General features: G+C 43.5%; 1 protein-coding gene across 1 annotated transcript in view; it reads right to left on the bottom strand.

Annotated features, from left to right (window-relative positions):
- Positions 1 to 862: 862 nt before the first annotated feature.
- Positions 863 to 20,571, bottom strand: part of LOC111975479 (calcium-activated chloride channel regulator 3A-1-like) — a 37,950-nt gene continuing 18,241 nt past the window's right edge. The window contains exons 8-10 of the mRNA XM_070447432.1: positions 18,945 to 19,123; positions 14,397 to 14,652; positions 863 to 912 (exon numbers count right to left, since the gene is read on the bottom strand). Of these exons, the coding sequence (XP_070303533.1) occupies positions 863 to 912; positions 14,397 to 14,652; positions 18,945 to 19,123 (485 nt within the window). The remainder of the gene's footprint in view (positions 913 to 14,396; positions 14,653 to 18,944; positions 19,124 to 20,571) is intronic.

Genomic DNA, 20,571 nt, shown 5'->3' with positions numbered 1-20,571 from the left:
CTGGGAGGAGGACACAATGGAGTTGTCAACCGTGATGGCGAGATCATGGAACGGGCAGTCCTTCCCCGGAGGAGAGAGCAGCTCCGTCTTGCCGAGGTTTCAGCTTGAGGTGGTGACCGTCATCCACACTGATATGTCTGCCAGACATCCAGAGATGCGATTCGCCACCTTGGTCATCAGAAGGGGGAAGAGGAAGATTAGTTGTGTGTCGTCTGCATAGCAAATGATAGGAGAGACCAGTGAGGTTATGACAGAGCCAAGTGACTTTGTGTATAGCGAGAATAGGAGAGGGCCAAGAGACAGAGCCCTGGGGGACACCAGTTGGTGAGAGCACGTGGTGAGGAGACAGATTCTCGCCACGCCACCTGGTAGGAGCGACCTGTCAGGTAGGACGCAATCCAAGCGTGGGCCGCGCCGGAGATGCCCAACTCCGAGAGGGTGGAGAGAGGATCTGATGGTTCACAGTACGGAAGGCAGCCGATAGGTCTAGAAGGATGAGAGCAGAGGAGAGAGAGTTAGCTTTAGCAGTGCGGAGCGCCTCCGTGATACAGAGAAGAGCAGTCTCAGTTGAATGACTAGTTTGAAACCTGACTGATTTGGATCAAGAAGGTCATTCTGAGAGAGATAGCGGGAGAGCTGGCCAAGGACGGCCGTTCAAGAGTTTTGGAGAGAAAAGAAAGAAGGGATATGGTCTGTAGTTGTTGACATCGGAGGGATCGAGTGTAGGTTTTTTCAGAAGGGGTGCAACTCTCGCTCTCTTGAAGAGGAAGGGACGTAGCCAGCGGTCAGGGATGAGTTGATGAGCGAGGTGAGGTAGAGAAGGTCTCCGGAAATGGTCTGGAGAAGAGAGGAGGGGATAGGGTCAAGCGGGCAGGTTGTTGGGCGCCGGCGTCACAAACAGCGAGATTTCATCTGGAGAGAGAGGGAGAAAGAGGTCAGAGCACAGGGTAGGGCAGTGTGAGCAGAACAGCGGTGTCGTTTGACTTAGCAAACGAGGATCGATGTCGTCGAGCCTTCTTTTCAAATATGGTTGACGAAGTCATCTGCAGAGAGGGAGGAGGGGGGGAGGGGGAGGAGGATTCAGGAGGGAGGAAGGTGGCAAAGAGCTTCCTAGGGTTAGAGGCAATGCTTGGAATTTAGAGTGTAGAAAGTGGCTTAGCAGCAGAGACAGAAGAGGAAAATGTAGAGAGGAGGAGTGAAAGGATGCCAGGTCCGCAGGGAGGCGAGTTTTCCTCCATTTCCGCTCGGCTGCCCGGAGCCCTGTCTGTGAGCTCGCAATGAGTCGTCGAGCCACGGAGCGGGAGGGGAGGACCGAGCCGGCCTGGAGGATAGGGGACAGAGAGAGTCAAAGGATGCAGAAAGGAGAGAGGAGGGTTGAGGAGGCAGAATCAGGAGATAGGTTGGAGAAGTTTGAGCAGAGGAAGAGATGATAGGATGGAAGAGGAGAGAGTAGCGGGGAGAGAGAGCGAAGTTGGACGGCGCGATACATCCGAGTAGGGGCAGTGTGGAAGTGTTGGATGAGAGCGAGAGGGAAAGGATACAAGGTAGTGGTCGGAGACTTGGAGGGAGTTGCGCATGAGGTTAGTGGAAGAACAGCATCTAGTAAAGATGAGTCGAGCGTATTGCCTGCCTTGTGAGTAGGGGGAAGTGAGAGGGTGAGGTCAAAAGAGGAGAGGAGTGGAAAGAAGGAGGCAGAGAGGAATGAGTCAAAGGTAGACGTGGGAGGTTAAAGTCGCCCAGAACTGTGAGAGGTGAGCCGTCCTCAGGAAGGAGCTTATCAAGGCATCAAGCTCATTGATGAACTCTCCGAGGGAACCTGGAGGGCGATAAATGATAAGGATGTTAAGCTTGAAAGGGCTGGTAACTGTGACGCATGGAATTCAAAGGAGGCGATAGACAGATGGGTAAGGGAGAAAGAGAGAATGACCACTTGGGAGAGATGAGGATCCCGGTGCCACCACCCTGACCGAGAAGCTCTCGGGTGTGCGAGAACACGTGGGCGACGAAGAGAGAGCAGTAGGAGTAGCAGTGTTATCTGTGGTGATCCATGTTTCCGTCAGTGCCAAGAAGTCGAGGGACTGGAGGGAGGCATAGGCTGAGATGAACTCTGCCTTGTTGGCCGCAGATCGGCATCAGAGCCCAGTGACTACCGGAGACCTGGAACTCCACGTGGGTCGTGCGCGCTGGGACCACCAGATTAGGGTGGCCGCGGCCACGCGGTGTGGAGCGTTTGTATGGTCTGTGCAGAGAGGAGAGAACAGGGATAGACAGACACATAGTTGACAGGCTACAGAAGAGGCTACGCTAATGCAAAGGAGATTCGAATGACAACTGGACTACACGTCTCGAATGTTCAGAAAGTTAAGCTTACGTAGCAAGAATCTTATTGACTAAAATGATTAAAATGATACAGTACTGCTGAAGTAGGCTAGCTGGCAGTGGCTGCGTTGTTGACTTGTAGGCTAGCTGGCAGTGGTGCGTTGTTGACACTGCACTAATCAAGTCGTTCCGTTGAGTGTAATAGTTTTCTACAGTGCTGCTATTCGGGGGCTAGCTGGCTAGCTAGCAGTGTGTTGATTACGTTACTTTGCGTTAAAAGAACGACAATAGCTGGCTAGCTAACCTAGAAAATCGCTCTAGACTACACAATTATCTTTGATACAAAGACGGCTATGTGCTAGCTATGTAGCTAGCTACGATCAAACAAATCAAACCGTTGTACTGTAATGAAATGAAATGAAAATGTGATACTACCTGTGAGCGAAGCGGAATGCGACCGTGTTTGAGTGCGGAAGTTCTATTCGGTAGACGTTGGCTAGCTGTTGGCTAACTAGCAGTGTCTCCTACGTTAAGACGATAAATAGCTGGCTAGCTAACCTCTGTAAATTAAGATAATCACTCTAAAACTACACACCTACAACTCCACAATTATCTTGGATACGAAGACAGCAAAGACAACTATGTAGCTAGCTAACACTACACTAATCAAGTCGTTCAGTTGAGTGTAATAGTTCTACAGTGCTGCTATTCGGTAGACGTTTGCTAGCTGGCTAGCTGCTGGGCAGATAGCAGTGTAGACTACGTTAGGACGACGGAATACGATAATTACGCAATTAGTCTTGATACAAAGACGGCTATGTAGCTAGCTAAGAAGAAATTGCTAAGATTAGACAAATCAAACCGTTGTACTATAATGAAATGTAATGAAATGTAATGAAAAGTTATACTACCTGCGGACCAAAGTGCGAATGCGACCGCTCGCTCCAACCCGGAAGTTGGAGCGGTCATCTCAAGTCATTGAGATTGACTAAATGCACTGGATCTTGCAAATTGACACATTTTGCTTTGTGTGGTACAGGTTTTTAATTGTGATYCAATGTTTTACAGGAAGAAGCTGTTTATTTTGTGTGTATATTATTGAGATGTACATCTAATGTTTGACATGTGCATTGATGTTGAGAATTATATGCAGTATGCAAATGTGTAGCTTACGGAAGTGATTAATTACATATATTTTCAATGTTACACTAACGTCTTTGTTATCTCTAACACAACATTTAGCTGAAATAAAAGTCACAGAATGTTATGTATGAAAGCAAATGAAACCCAGAACTATCAGGGGTTTCACCTCCCTGTTCCCTAAAGGGCTGTCTTTGGCCATATTTCAAATATTTCTCTACAAAGAAAGCAAACAATGTACTCAGGAGAGATAGAGATCCTCCCCAGCCTGTCTTCATTAGCAGTTGTGTTATTCTCTTGTAACCCACAAGGAGCCATTGTTCCACCTTGAGATGTGTCCTTATTTCATTTATTGTGGCGTTGGGTTTAGTGGTAACTGCCCGTTATCCTTGATGTACTGTTATTGTATAGGCCTATCTGTGTTTCTCTATAACCACTATTCCAGTTGGCTTCTCTTTCAGAGAGCCTCGTGTACATTTTCTAATCAATACCCTCCAACCAGCCCTGTCCTCCCTCCTTGCTACTTCGCAGCAAACCCATTAGCACTTCACATTATATGACATCCTTTTATCAACCCTCTTCCCAGACTGCTCGAACTGCTCTGTGCCGTAGCCTTCAGGTCCATTGGCTCTACTCTAGTTATAATCATACAATTAGATACTTTTGTGAACCATAGTATGACCATCTTAAAACAATCCCTCCCCCGTTAGACTTTTAGAGGTTAAAGAGAGACATTTAAAACCACATTGTAGAAAAACAAAGCATATGTCACTGACTGGCCATTTGGCTGACTGTTGCTAGCTGGTTCTGGTGTCAGTTTCAGGGCCATTGATTTTTACTATTTGGAGACAGATCGGTTATGTCTGAATCTGATAATGTGTGGTATAACAAATGCACAGACTAAACACGTATGGATTGTGTTGAAGTCTGCGTGTTAGCAGACTCTAACCACAGTGGTGTAGTGGACACAGACTCGTGAGGCTGTAAAAGAACAAAGGAACAGTGGGGAGGAGAGCTTACTACAGCACAGGCCTCGACAACATCAGGACAGGGTGGGAGTTCCACCACAGAGGCTGCACAGCAGGAGGTAGGTGGAGATCCAACAATCATATAAAAATGTTGTTTAACACAGATCAACAACAGATGAGCCTTCTGGTCTCTGTAAAAAAAGCTTATCGTCATACTATATGGAGAGCAAGACAATGGACCAGCCGAAACCCTCAGTTTGTCCATGGTGCTCTACTGCCATAGTTTGTACAATGGACAAAAACACAGCTTAATAATAGCATTTTGTAAGACCCAACATGCTCTGTATTCACTGACACACCCCAATGTTTCTGTTTCATCAGATCCTGAGGAGATGGTTCTCTAGGATGTGTGTGGCTCGTTTGGTTTGTGGTTATAGTGGTCCACACAGGGCAGACCACAATCCACACTGGACCACAAATCTCCTGGAATCTCTGTCCATGTCAGGACAATACCAGCCCCAAACTGTTTCATATTACCTTGAATCTGAGGATAGTAACACCACAAGCCACCTCTTGGACCATAAACCAGGGTAGTGGAGAATAGCTTGATGGTTACAGACAGAGCTTTGTTTTGGACGTGGAAACCCCACTGTGTCCCCTCTTTGAGACCAAACCCTAAACCCGTGTGGCCTGCCTCCCAGTCTCTCACATACATATTCTGCTCTCAAACCACAGTGACAGAAAAAAAAACTCAGCTCTATCTGGAGTCTGGCATACGTGTTGTTTTGCTCTGCCTTTAAATGAAGCAGTGTCACACTAAGAGCCACATTCTTGTAGTATTTTCATATTTATATTTCTCCTGGTTTGTCCGCAGTGAGTACTCTCTCTCCACATCCTGGAATGCAGCTAGAGTTATCATATTATTGGGTTTGCAGTGTGGTGTGTGTGTGTTACTCTGGGACAAGCCTCTCTATGGGATTCGGGGGGGAAGTAAACAAAGGGTCCGAAATAGGCCACAGTGTTCCCACAAAGTGATGCAATCAGACGTGGGTAGAGGTTAGAGGCGGAACCCAAGGGGGAGTTGTTGTTCAATCTCCAATGGCTACCCAACAACCATAATATGGTTTCCAAACAAGCTCATCTGTTTTATGTTATAGTGTACCGTGCGCGCATGTGTCTGTGGGGATTAATTCCGTCTCTCCCATAGTATCACATATGAGAGTGACAACGGGACAACGGGCCTCCAAGGTTATACACATGACTCATCCCATGTGGGTGAGTAATGTGTGCAAAGCTGTCATCAAGGCAAGGGTGGCTATTTGAAGAATCTCAAATATGAAATATATTTTGATTTGTTTAACACTTTTTTGGTTACTACATGATTCCATATGTGTTATTTCATAGATTTGATGTCTTCACTATTATTCTACAATGTAGAAAATTGTAAATATTTAAGAAAAACCTTTGACTCAGTAGGTGTTCTAAAACTTTTGACCAGTAGTGTACATTTTAAAGTGAACAATCTGAGTCTCAGCATCATTCTGTATTCGTGGAATTTCATTTAATGTGAAGTCTGTCAAAGTGACTCCCAAAATCCACTGTCCACTGTCATCCACTGTCCACTGTCATCCACTGTCCACTGTCATCCACTGTCCACTGTCATCCACTGTCCACTGTCATCCACTGTCCACTGTCATCCACTGAGTAGGAAGTTATGCCTTCAAGCATCCACTACCACTCGATACTTTCATAAATATCCATTATTTAATGCTTAGTGTTTACCTGTCCTTGTCCTGTTTGTTATAGAGTTTTCAGTTGGATTTGGAATCCAAACTTTAAAAAAGTATAATTCCACTCACAAAACAAAACAAATCTGCCGTGCGATGACAGGCTGCTCTGTTAACAAACAACGGCTCCCTTGGCAGAGTAAAATGCTACTTTTATTAAAAACTACAGATTTCAGCTCCCAAAGAAAGGCTTACACAGGACAAATATAGGTACAAGGTCCACATTAAAGAATGGACATTTTTCATGTAGAGACTGATAGTGACTCGATGTAGTTGGAGGTACACTCCACCGACACTCAACTCCATTGAGATGTATATATCGTGGAGTGGAGTTCTCTCAGCTAGGGTAAGACCTGCAATTCTGCATCCCATTTGGCTCAAAGGTCTCATATCAGTTGCATTGAAGTTCTTGGTTCATAATGTGAATCAGTTTTCATACATCATTGATCACTAACATTGAATATTTAAATGTACCTTCAGCATCTTGACTTTATAGTGTCATACAGGTACAACACATTGAAAAAAGTGCATTCTYACAGTATTCAGACCCCTTGACTTTTTCCACATTTTGTTACGTTACAGCCTTATTCTAAATTTGATTAAATTGTTTTTACATCACATTTACATAAGTATTCAGACCCTTTAGTCAGTACTTTATTGAAGCACCTTTGGCAGCAATTACAACCTGGAGTCTCTTCGGTATGACACTACAAGCTTGATACACCTCTATTTGGGGAGTTTCTCCCATTCCTCTCTGCAGATCCTCTCAAGCTCTGTCAGGTGGATGGGGAGTGCCACTGCGCAGCTATTTTCAGGGCTCTCCAGAGATGTTTCGATCGTGTTCAAGTCCGGGCTCTGGCTGGGCCACTCAAGGACATTCAGAGACTTGGCCCGACGCCACTCTTGCATTGTCTTAGCTGTGTGCTTAGGGTCGTTGTCCTGTTGAGCAGGTTTTCATCAAGGATCTCTCTGTACTTTGCTCCGTTCATCTTTTCCTCAATCCTGACTAGTCTGAGGTCCTGAGCACTCTGGAGCAGGTTTTCGATCCTGACTAGTCTCCCAGTCCCTGCTGCTGAAAAACATCCCCACAGCATGATGCTGCCACCACCATGCTTCACCGTAGGGTTGGTGCCAGGTTTCCTCCAGACGTGACGCTTGGCATTCAGGTCAAAGAGTTCCATATTGGTTTCATCAGACCAGAGAATATTGTTTCTCATGGTCTGAGAGTCTTTAGGTGCCCTTTGGCAAACTCCAAGCGGGCTGTCATGTGCCTTTTACTGAGGAGTGGCTTCCATCTGGCCACTCTATCATAAAAGCCTGATTGGTGGAGTGCTMCAGAGATAGTTGTACTTCTTGAAGGAAATCCCATCTCCACAGATGAGCTCTAGATCTCAGAGTGACCATCAGGTTCTTGGTCACACCCCTGACCAAGGCCCTTCTCCTCAGTTTGCTCAGTTTGGCCAGGCGGCCAGCTCTAGGAAGAGTCTTAGTCGTTTCAAACTTCTTCCATTTAAGAATGAGGGAGGCCATTGTGTTCTTGGGGACATTCAATGCTGCAGAAATGTTTTGGTACCCTGCCCCAGATCTGTGCCTCGACACAATCTGTTTCAGAATAAGGCTGTAGGTTATATTATACATACAGTATACATGTGAGGATTGTTCTGCTGTGTTCGTGGGCCTCCAGTGCTCTTGAGTAAGTCCTGCCAGTAATTTATTAAACAGGTGAGACACCTCATAAAGAGACAGTCCTGTGAGCCATTGACAGAGGAGACACACACACACACACACACACACACACACGCGCGCGCGTGCGCACACACACACACTCACGCTAACAACACACACACACACGCGCGCGCGCTAACAACACACACACACACAGTCATTGGGATTCAGAGAAATGCTTTCATAGAGTGTGAAAGCACATGTCAAAGTGAATCTGTGATCTAGTCCCCTAATGGCCTAATTGACAGGCTGGACTGAATGGACCCTCTTCCGCACCTCTTTCATTCAATTAGCCACAGACAAGCACGCTTTGAGACACACACCAACAAGTCTGACACTGACCCCCAACAAATATGCGCTCTCTTTATCATCTGGTCATTTTTAAAGGCTCTCTGTTCTTAGCATGTGCATCTCACGTTCGCGACCTACAAACAGGGACTATGGACTAATGGACTAATGTTGTTTATGTGGTGTTGGGCTCTGTGCATTTATGCGGTGTAGGGCTCTCAGTGTATGTATGTGGTGTTGGGCTCTCTGTGTATTTATGTGGTGTTGGGCTCTGTGTATTTATGTGGTGTTGGGCTCTCAGTGTATGTATGTGGTGTTGGGCTCTCAGTGTATTTATGTGGTGTTGGGCTCTCAGTGTATGTATTTGTTTGGCTCTCAGCGTGTTTATATGTGGGTTGGCTCTCAGCGTGTTTATGTGTTTTGGGCTCTCAGTTATGTATGTGGTGTTGGGCTCTCAGCGTGTTTATGTCGTGTTGGCTCTCAGCATGTTTATGTGTGTTGGGCTCTCAGTGTATTTATGTGGTGTTGGCTCTCAGGGTTGTATGTTGGCTTTCAGGTGTTTATTGTGGTGTTGGGTCTCCAGCGTGTTTATGTGGTGTTGGGCTCTCAGTTATTTTATGTCGTGTTGGCTCTCAGCGTGTTTATGTGGTGTTGGCTTCTCAGCTGTTTTTGTGGTGTTGGCTCTCTTATTATTGGTTGGCCTCAGCTTTTATGTGTGTTGGCTCTCAGGATTGTTTATTGTGTGTGGCTCTCACGTGTTATGTGTGTTGGCTCTCAGCGTGTTTATTGGTTGGCTCTCAGCGTGTTTATGTGTTGTGGGCTCTCAGCGTGTTAGTGTGTTGTTGGGTCTCAGTGTATTTTATGTGTGTTGGGCTCTACAGTGCTATTTTATGTTGGTGTTGGGCTCTCAGCTGTTTATGTGGTGTTGGCTCTCAGCTTTTATGTGGTGTTGGGCTCTCAGCGTGTTTATGTGGTGTTGGGCTCTCAGCGTATTTATGTGGTGTTGGCTCTCAGCGTGTTTATGTGGTTGTGGCTCTCACGTTATATCTGGGCTCTCAGTGTATTATGTGTGTTGGCCTCTCAGTTATTTATGTGGTGTGGCTCTCCAGTTATTTATCTGGTGTTGGGCTCTCAGCGTGTTTATGTGTGGTTGGGCTCTCAGCATGTTTATGTGGTGTTGGGCTCTCAGCTTTATGTGGTGTTGGTGCTCCAGCACTGTTATGTGTTGGGCTCTCAGCGTGTTTATTGTGTGTTGCTCTCAGCTATTTATGTGTGTTGGCTCTCAGTGTATTATGGTGTTGGCTCTCAGCGTGTTTTGGTGTTGGGCTCTCAGTGTATTTATGTGTGTTGGGCTCTCAGCGTTTTCTATGTGGTGTTGGGCTCTCACGTGTATGTATGTGGTGTTGGGCTCTCAGCGTGTTATGTGGTGTTGGCTCTCAGCGTGTTTATGTGTGTTGCTCTCAGCGTATTTATTGTGTTTGGCTCTCAGCTGTTGTATGTGGTGTGGGCTCTCAGCGTGTTTATGTGTGGTTCACTGTTTATTGTTGGCTCTCAGCGTGTTTATGTGGTGTTGGGCTCTCAGGTGTTTATGTTGTGTTGGGCTCTCACCGTTGTTTATGTGTTGGCTCTCAGCGTGTTATGTGTGTTGGGCTCTCAGTGTATTTATGTGTGTGCTCTCAGCGTGTTTATTTGGTTTGGGCTCTCAGCGTTTTATGTGGTTTGGCTCTCAGTGTATTTACTGTGTTCCTCTCAGCGTATTTATGTTGTGGGTGCTCAGCGTGTTTATTGGTTTGCTCTCAGGTGTTTATTGTGTTGGGCTCTCAGCGTGTTTATGTTTGGTTTGGGCTCTTCAGCGTGTTTTATGTGTGTTGGGCTCTCAGGTGATTATGTTGTTTGGCTCTCAGTGTATTTATGTGGTGTTGGGCTTCCTCAGCATGTTTATGTGGTGTTGGGCTCTCAGTGATTATTGTGTGCTCTCAGTGTATGTATGTGTTGGGCTCTCAGCGTTTTATGTTGTTGGCTCTCACGGTTTTGTTGGTGTTGCGCTCTCAGTTATTTATGTGGTGTTGGCTCTCAGCATGTTTATGTGGTGTTGGGCTCTCAGCTTTTATGTTTGGGCTCTCAGCACACAGTGTATTGCAGCATTGACACTATTGGTCGTCAACACGTCCTTGTGACCTAGTTGTCCAGGACCAACTGTAGCATCAATGGAGATGGATGGGATTCAGTGATTCAGTGATGCCCCCCTCTTTCTCTCTCTTCCCTGTAACCCGTGTCGCTGCGGCGCTGCTACGTGTGTTATGTGAACGCATGGTGTGTGTTTGCACGCGTTGTCCTGTTGTGTTTGGAATGGCCGTACAGTGCAATTGAAACACGGTGTGGAGATAGTGGAGCAGAACAGAAGAGGGTGGTGGGTTAACTGTGTGTGTACGTCACAGTATGTGTGTATCCAGAATGGATTGGACAGGGAGAGAACAAAGAGGAAGAATCAGTGATAAGGTTCAGATGTGCAAGAATCTGAACAGACAGACCAGAGGTGAAAGGACAGCATGCCTGTTCTTCTCAATGCTACACTCAAATGCCAAACCCACGAAGAGGGAACAAGCCCCAGCGGGTCAGAACACCAGCTTCTGTGCATTGCTCTGCCTCTGACAAACTCTCACATCCTTTTGATGACCTCTTTCTCTCTCACGTTCTCCATCTCTCTTTCCCTCAATCCATTTTAATTATCTCTCTTTACTCTCTCTCCTCGCTCTCTCTCCTCCTGCCCTCTCTCTGCTCCTCTCTTTCAGGAGGCCTGGTTGGGTTGTGAAAACACCGAGCTGTTGTCAAATCTTCCTGCAGCTCCATGATGTCAGGCAGAGTAAGACTCAGCTTAGTAAGGCTTTACATACCCCACTGAATCTAAATACATTCAAGCCAACAGCCCTTACATCAGCTCCTGGCCAACCCAAATGAGACCGTTTTAACCCCATTTACACAGACCAAAGGAGGGGGAGCCGAAGCACCTGTACATGCACCGAGACGACGCGAAATCGAAAGGAGAGAGCGCGGAGGGTGGGGGCGGGGCGAGAGAGAAAAGAGAAGAGAAGAGAGAGAGAGAGAGAGAGAGAGAGAGAGAATTTCCTTTGTGGACATGTTTGTGGTGTGAACTTCCCATGATCTGACCTTTGACTCGGATGTAAGGTTCTCAAAACAAAGCCAACACAACTAGATGCCAGGAGGTACATGAATTAATGCAATGCGATCAATGTAGGATTTACAATGTCAAGCGGCTAAGTCTTTCCACTGATTCTCAATACCAGGGTAATGCCAGCAGCCTCTGTACACACAGAAGACCTTAATATCCTTACAGACCTCTCTCATATCAATGATTACCTGTCCCATAACACGAGACCACCCACTGGGCACAGACTTCAGTTCAACATCTAGTTTGGATTTACATTTGGTTGAGTTGTCAACTAATGTAAATTCAAAGTGAAATCAACAAACAATGCCACATTGTCATTAGATTTCGGTTAAAAGACTAAATTCCCTTATATTGATGACTTTTTGCAAATCCAATCAGTTTCCCACATTGACTCAACATCATCACATACATTTTTGGTTGTTGAAATGACATGGAAACAAGGTGGATGAAAGGAGTTTTTGCCCAGTGGGCAGGCATCTAACGGGGACTTTTAATTATTAAAAAACAGTAGGCTGACAGGTGGCACAGTGAGGTCAAATTGAGCGCAATGATTTTATCAAATGTATTGGGTTATAACAACTGAATTCTTCAACTTTATGAAGGTGTATTGATCCACCAAAACACTTTCCAGTAACATTAACAATCAAAAAGACAATGTCTGATGTATTTCTATATCTCCTCCTTGAATCTGGAGTGAAAGGTTAGGTCACACTTTATTTGGACGCGGATGCTCAAACTATTAACTGCTGGAAAATGTTCTGTGGGTGAACTTCTGGTGCTCTCTGACTCAGCAGAACTGAACAAGTAGACGTTTAATGTTTGATCTGCTATCAGTAGATTTAAGAAGTGGCTCCCCTGCACTTCCAGATGACCGCGGAAGGCATTCGCCTCATAGATAAATCACATTGGATACCCTGAACATTTATTTTTCTGATTATTGTGATTAAGAGCTATTTCCTGGGAGGTCCTTGGTGACAGAGGCCTTATGTTTCTACAGGCTGCAGTGAGAATCCGCGAGGGCCATTTTCCAGATATGGGGGGTGGTAGTAGATAGGTGGGATGGACTGATAGTAGCTGAAGGGTATGTTTCAAATCTCATCTTCTATGATAGTTATGACTGAAAACACGATTTATAATATTCAAGTACTATCTATCTAGATGTAATGTATATACAAATATTAAATGACTAATTCTTGCTATGTAACTACTGTAAAAAAAAAAGAAGCCATGTATGTAAAATGTGTGTAGAATGTACGACTAAAGAAAACACTGTAAAAACAAAGTTTATTTTTGTCCTCCGAAGAGGGGTGGTGGATGGGCCCCCAAAAAACTACACCAACAAAAAAGTCCCTACTAGTGATTTTGTTTGAATGGGTCTCCAGTTTGTAAACATGGCCCTTGAGCTTGCATTTCCTGGTCCCGAGGTCAGGATAATCAAACCACTAAGATGACTTAATTTGTTTACATTTTTGAGTTGACAAATAACCCCCTGGGCACACACTGATTTAAATGAACATTGTTTCCACATCATTTCAATTACATTTATGAAATGAAATACATGTTGAATTGACATCTGTGCCCAGTGGTAAGTCAGGATAAAGGTTTTAAACGTGTAGTTGGCTAAAGAAATTCCCCTTTTTTCTCGTTCCAGATGAATCAAGAATGAAAAAGAAGGAAGTATTTAAGTGCAGATTTGAAGTCTGGGCTCAAATATAATCCTGTCTAATTAAGTGGCATTAGTCAGTATACTGTACCTTTTGAGGCTACGAATGACAGTCTCCAAATAGCTTTATAGATTTAGGAAGATCAATCTGAATATTGACATCAATAGCTGCTAATTCGTCACAGATGAAAGCTCAAAAGAGGTCCCATATGTGCAGCAGAATTTTTCTGCATGCACGTGTTATACCTCAGCTCATAACAATGGATCAGGTACAGACAGGGCATTCAAACACACTACCTGCACAGTAAAGTTCAGTTCACCATAATAAGGGGTATTATAGAAGGGTTATAACGTTGAGGTTTTTCTGATGTAAAGGTCCTCTTATAGATTTGAAAGAACTGGAGCAATGTATTGAATCAGGCCATACAAGTCGTGATGGTACTGCATGCTTTCTCTGTATTCAATGCTCCCTCTGATAGTACTGGCCAGGCCATCCACCGAGTAACAGAGACAGAACGGACGAGGCTGAATGGTGAGCTGATGTTCATCACCCGCTAGTGTTTAGAAACACAACATGGTTCTGTTTAAACAATCATTTGCACTGCAAGCCATGGTTTAACTAAAGCTTGCCTGCATTTGGTATCAGTGTGCAATAACATTATTGTTGAATTTGATAGTTTGTTTTAGTCAGTGCTTTTGAGCCCTTAAGATGAATGATGGAATAATAATAGGCTATGATTTTGTCAGAATGGAAAATATTTAATTTGCTTTGGCAAGCTGTGGCAAATMAATGTAATAGTGCCTCTTAAGGGGATGGTAATTTGACACATAGAAATACACATATGAAAGGCATCCAAGTCCAGGAGAGATTATCTTGAAGAATCTGAATGCCTTTTTAAAGCATGGCACGGTTTTATTCAGAAAATAAGTGCTGTCAATCACCATAGACAATGTACAATTATCTTCATACCAACACAACCTTATTATAGGGTTGCTTAATCAAATGTTTAATATGAACTTTCAGCCCTCCGTGTTTGGCCTCTCTTGCCTGCCTTAGAAGTACATGGATCAGCACTGCTGTGGTGGTGAAACAGGGATGGCCAACTGCAGAGTGGAGGATGAAGCCAACATGGCTAAAGAGAGGCACAAATATAAACATTGAGACAGAGAGAAAGACTTAGTTGAGTGACAGACATGTAGAGAGAGGGACACAATTCACCAAGATGAAGATCCTGTCTCTTTGCTCCTTGCCAAAGCTTAGGCTGAGTTTCCCATGAATCATTCTGCATATTGACTCTCCCTCTGTAATACGTCACAATGTGGTCTGGACAGGGGCTGGGGGGAGACTGGGGTGAAGATGGTGGGAGACAGCAGAGGGGAAGCACGGGGACAGGGGCTGGGGGAGACTGGGGTGAAGATGGTGGGAGACAGCAGAGGGGAAGCACGGGAAGGGGCTGGGGGAGACTGGCGTAAGATGGTGGGAGACTGCAGAGGGGAAGCCGGGACAGGGGCTGGGGGGAGACTGGGGTGAAGATGGTGGGAGACAGCAGAGGGGAAGCACGGGGACAGGGGCTGGGGGGAGAATCGAGTACAGACTTAACTGAATGAACAACAAAAATGGATTGCAAAAGGATATTTTATTAAATAGTTTGGGGAATGGCCTTGTCTCCGAGGGAAGATCCTCGGAGCCAGATGATGTGAAAAGTAGCAAGTGAGAGAACAAGGGTGAGTTGACGTACAATATTTATATATCACAAGATGTAAGTCCATTGGTTGAGCAAGAGAAAGGTGATAATTGTAAGAGTGAGCCCATAGGTTAAACGGCAAGCGTGAGGTATGTGCATTATTGTGCCGTGCTTATAAGGTAAAATAGGTGAATGCCATTCCACAACTGGCTAATAGGAAAGAGGAGAAACAAGACGCTATGCTGATGATGATACGTGTGTATTCATTCCCARTAGGCCCCTAGAATAGGAAACAGAGTGAATTATGTTATGCTTCCTGGATGAAGTTAAATGAACATTCAGACAAGCCTTCCTGATTGAACTTTCGGTAACTACATAAAATAACCAAATATTTTACATTCTGTATACTGTAGTAGCAGGGCAGAAATACAAATTGTCTTGGGGTTTAATTCAATTAGTATTATCAAGAATCACGTTTCATTTCATCTCTCTATGGTGGTTTGTTACTGATACTAATTTGTTGTCATGATGAATCAACTTTTAGTATGTGTTTACCAAATTTATGACTTAAGGCTTCCTGACTTTGGCACAATGGGTTTTACCCTGGATTTATGATATTGAAGTCATGTCTGTGGTGAGATTGAAAATTGGGCCATTAATAACCCAGTGTCCCTCTACATGATGCAGGGGCCATAGACATTCAGCATTATGATATCTGGGGACATGGCTTCCTTCCTTGCCCACAATGGACCAACTGTAGTATTTGACCTGGTTAAGTTCACCCAGTACTTCTGTTGTATTGGTGTACCACTCTTTCAAGAGCCACCTTCTTTTCAACTCTAATGAGTGATCACGGAAAGTGTGACTATGTTTTCCAGACTGAGTATAACAACAAGTGATGATAATAGGGGGGTTTCTCTGTAAACTCCAAACCTCCAATTTGATGATTGCTTTATTGGGTGTTTTTTCTGCGTTGGTATCCATGCTTGTCCCTAGGAATGGCTTTATTGTAACTTATGGTTTTATGTAGTTTACTGACGCTCCTAAGCGCTAGATGACATCGTTAGTTTCAAAGACACGTTAGAGGGAAATACCTGAGATGATACACAAGGCAAAGGAATAGAACAGTCTCAGTAAACCCTGGTCTTATAGGAAAATCTCCTGTTTTGAAAGTCAAAGACCACAGAAAGGAGAATCTTTGCATTGTGTTGGATGATGCTAGATTAGTTGGTGTTAAAATCATGAATTGTATCATATACATACACATACTTTTGATGGCTTCTGTTTGAAATTCTAGGAAGGAAATCCTGACATCAACTGGTAAAGACAACAAAAGATTACAAAGTCACTTCCTTTAGCAAATTATACGATTTTTATTTATCAATTCGATTTATCACAAAATTATGTGGAATGAGTGTCAGGACCCGGTGCGAGAAACAGTCACTAATAATGGGCAGAACCCAGAAGATGAGGCAGACACAGCAGTACTGGAGATGGTGGTTTAATAAAAAATAGATATCTTCCAAAATACAAAGAAAATCCACAAAGTGGTAAAAACAGCAAGGGAAAAAACAAACCTCAAAAGACCAATCCAAAAATACACGAGAACAAAACCAGAGAACCTCTGGAAAATCCAACAAGAGAAAAATGATCGCTGGGGCTGGGTGCTAACATACAAACACTGAGCAAGGAACTGAGGAACACACAGGGTTTAAATACTAACAAGGGAATGACTTACAGGTGCAAACAATAATTAGGGCAAGAAAAACAAAAGGTACAAAAAAGGTGCAAGGGGGACATCTAGTGAACAAAACCTGAACAGTCCTGGCCAAAACCTGACAATGAGTGTTAAGTGTGAAGTCATGAGTAGAATATATGATTATAAACGAATGAATGTGTGAGTGTAAAATAGGCCTTTTATTAAGACCTTGAATAGACCCCTTTCAATCACAGTAAAACAATATAATAATGGTAAATGAGTAGCCAGTTTCATTCGTAAAAGTTTTGAATATGCCCACATCATGACATGACGACAATACTAAAGCACCAGACCAGACAGACAAAAGACAGTGAAGAAAAGCTAATGCTGGTACTTGACTGCCATCCTGTGGWTAAACTAAGCAAATACATCTCAAAAATTCAAAGCATGCAATATGTTAATGTGTTTGTCCTGAAAGAATATAACATTTWAAAAAATGTATGAATATGATGACAACAAGTTACAAACATTATGACTATAATGAAAAGAGAGAAGTAGAGTGGGGCGGTTCAGTTCATATCGTCTTGACCTGTAGGCTGCCACTCAAAAATAACATAAAGGTACATAAATACAAAGTATTGATCATTATGACATTTAGTATGTAAAGGAAAATAAACAAAAATAAGTATGCTTCTGCCCATCAAACAAGCCTCTGCCCGTACAGCCTCCCAGCAACTATGGTTGCTTGTCACTGTTGCTCGTAGGGAACACAGTGAACAGTTGGGACCAATTTCATCGTGAAACGTTTCCTTGATGTTTAATGCAGTCTTTGAACAACCTTTAAATGTATAAATTGATGGTTCAGATTACGGGATGCCAAGGTCATCTTTTTCCATATTCTGTTCCAGATCGCAAGGCATTATTGTGAAATATTGTATTATAGGCATGACATTTTGATTCCCAGTTACACCAATTTAGGATGGGGCGAAATGCTAGTGCCTGGAAAGTTTGGTATGGATAGTCCTCCTACAAGACGTAGGAAAGACTCCCTCTTTGTAAGTTTATTTTAGTTTTTTTATCCAGGATCGCTTACTTTGCCATTTGCATTTCGAAACTGCACTATGAATTGTATCCCAATAGSCAGAAGGGAGAGACGGGAAGAATTGAACTACAGAAATTCACCCATGGCAATATATTCATTTTCACATTAGATATTCTGCCAGTTAAAGCAACTGGGATGTTAGTCCATCTACTGAGGTTGGATTTTAATTGATTTGAGCGTTCTGTTAAAGTTTCTTGCAATGGTTTTATCTAAGGAGGAAATATATCTACTCACAAATATTTAAAATGGGTAATGATTGGGATTCAATAACTAAAGACTGAGTTCTCCGTCGGGAACGCTCAAACCAATTTGGGTAAGAAAGTCTCGAGACGGGATGACAACATTTTGGAAAACAGTTTAAGATCTGCGTTTATCAAAGATAGGGGGCGATAGTGAGAACACAGATGGCATCCTTAATTTTTGTTAAATAAAAGCGAAATTTGTGCATTATTCACATTTCTCCCAATGAGCCTTTGTGAACGGCTGTGTTAGTCATTTCGAGCAATAGTGGACCTAATTGATTCCAACATTTGAAATAGACCTCAGGGGGAATACCATCCATCCAGGTGATGTTCCTTTAGTCATGCTATTCAATGCCCTTTTAAGTTCATTGAGACAGATTTGGGCTTCCAGAGAGGCTGCTTCCTCTGAGAGAAGAGGAGTTGTTAATTCTTTTTAGAAAGGACTGGCTTGGTGTGGATTCACAATAAGAGGTATACAGTTCTTTAAAGAAGAAGGAGAATCTTTGATTGATTCATTTGGGTTCTGATAGTAATTCCCCTGTTTCAGATTCAGAAGTTGCTATATCAGCTAATTGGTCATTACTGCGTAGTTTGTTAGCCAGTAAACGACTGGGGCGATTACCATGATGGAAGTAATGGTTGAGTCTTACTCGATGGATGGCACATTCTGCTCTCTGTCTTCTCAGTAAATACAATTCTGTCTTGCCTTTGGAAAGGGTAATAGCTTTCAAATTCAAAGAGAGAATAGCTTGCGTTGCCATTGTTTTTCAGAAAGGAGTGTTATATTAATTATACAATTGTTATCTTTAGTGTTGATAAGCCCATGGATGTATACGTGCTGTGAATTGTTACACCAAGCTTGTAGAGACCTGTGTCTCTGTGAAGTTGGGAGTGTTCCTGGGTCTGTTMAYTCGCATCCTGCTTACAACTAGCACAGCAATAATGACTGCAGCAGTACCAATGACTGATACAACCACTGCTACTACATTTGATCCAGAGGACCGCTTTAGGTTTGGACTTGGATATTGTGATATCGTAGACGTAGTTGGAACAAATGGTACAAATGGTACATTTTTTGTGGCTTTAGCAACATTAGACATGTCAGACATCAGAGAATCCTTGTCACAAGAACGTACAGCAAAGAACATGACCGTCTCTGGTTCAGCATTGATGATGTAACTGGAAAGGAAGGAGTATTCCTCTGTAGAGCCTGCCTCTAGTGGTCGGATGTCGGAGGTGTTCATTAGATGTGCTCCAATGAAATTTCCTCTCAGGGCTTCCAAGTCCATGCTGACTCTGATCTCATAGGAATCAGCTGAAAGAAATGAAGCAGGACAAAGTGGAAAGGGGAAATTCAGGTTATAACACATATTCATGAGATTCACACATGATTATTCAATGCAAATGTCTGATCTCATCTAGAAAGTGTTATGGTAAATAATGATTTCAGGATCAGTATGTTCATGATGATGATAATTAGTAGAGATAGACATTTTAAATGATTTGACTAATATCATGACATTTTTTCAGATATCCGTATAGTTGATATAAAAAAATAAAAACGTTTTTTATAAAAAAATCCTATTCACTCTCGACCAATCAGATTGGAGCAAATGCACAAAGCAGAAGTTAGCAGCAGACATGCTTTTCTGAGGTAGTTTGGCTWACATCAACAGTGAAAGAGAAGTCAGATTTTTTGCCATAAAAGAACTGATTATGTTACAAAAAGTGTTTTGCATTGATCTGTGTCAGGTATTGTGGAAACTCTGTTAGGTGAGCGCCTGGAATTACTATTTAAAGTATGGAAAATAGCATACCGATATCAGGGCAGCCTTCCGTAATGCCAAATTAAAATGCTAAATCTCGTGAGAAGATAAGGCTTAGAAGGGTGCAACATTGCATGATGGTAAAGGGCCACATCCTGTCATGCAATTCCAWGCATATTTGCCATATGGTGGCGCTACAACAATTGATTTCAAATGCAAAAATGTAACGGTCACACCTCTCACCCCATGTGATCTGGAGTCATAAATAAGAGCAAATTTACACCATAAGGTCCGCCATGATGGATTTTCAGCCATTTTGAATGGCTCCGGAACCACTGTTCTGATCTGGATGAAATATATAGCATCTATGGAACAAGGTCTCTCAACGCTATATTTTCCAGGCTATTTTCTCAAACAACATGGCCACTAGTGACCAATATTCAGGTGGGCGTGACTTAGCACATGAATGCATATAAATCAGACATGGTTATTCATATTGTCACACGTTCCAAACACTGGCAAGCCTTAACATAAAGGAAGCCCATTCAGATCGAACACATGGTGTCACAACGACAGGCACACTTTATATCCCCGCTCCTCCGCTCTCTCCACTGGCTTCCAGTTGAAGCTCGCATCCGCTACAAGACCATGGTGCTTGCCTACGGAGCTGTGAGGGGAACGGCACCTCCGTACCTTCAGGCTCTGATCAGGCCCTACACCCAAACAAGGGCACTGCGTTCATCCACCTCTCGCAGATAAACAAAGAATTTCTCCTCTGACGTCCTCTTACACCAGAGGAAGGCGAATGAAGTGTGTTTCTGGTCATAGGGTCATGACATATAGGCAGAGCGTTGAAACGAGCATAGACTCTTGCATTCTACTTCTTGGTCAGGGAAAGTGCTGTCAAATGACTTGTGTATCACTCAGAGACAAAATTGAACGGTTTTAGAAACTAGAGATTGTTTTTTTCCAATGGTATTATTTATATGCCATATGT

This window comes from Salvelinus sp. IW2-2015, linkage group LG16 (genome assembly GCF_002910315.2).
Source record: "Salvelinus sp. IW2-2015 linkage group LG16, ASM291031v2, whole genome shotgun sequence".
NCBI lineage: Eukaryota > Metazoa > Chordata > Actinopteri > Salmoniformes > Salmonidae > Salvelinus > Salvelinus sp. IW2-2015.
This window is presented reverse-complemented; position numbering and strand designations above follow the sequence as displayed.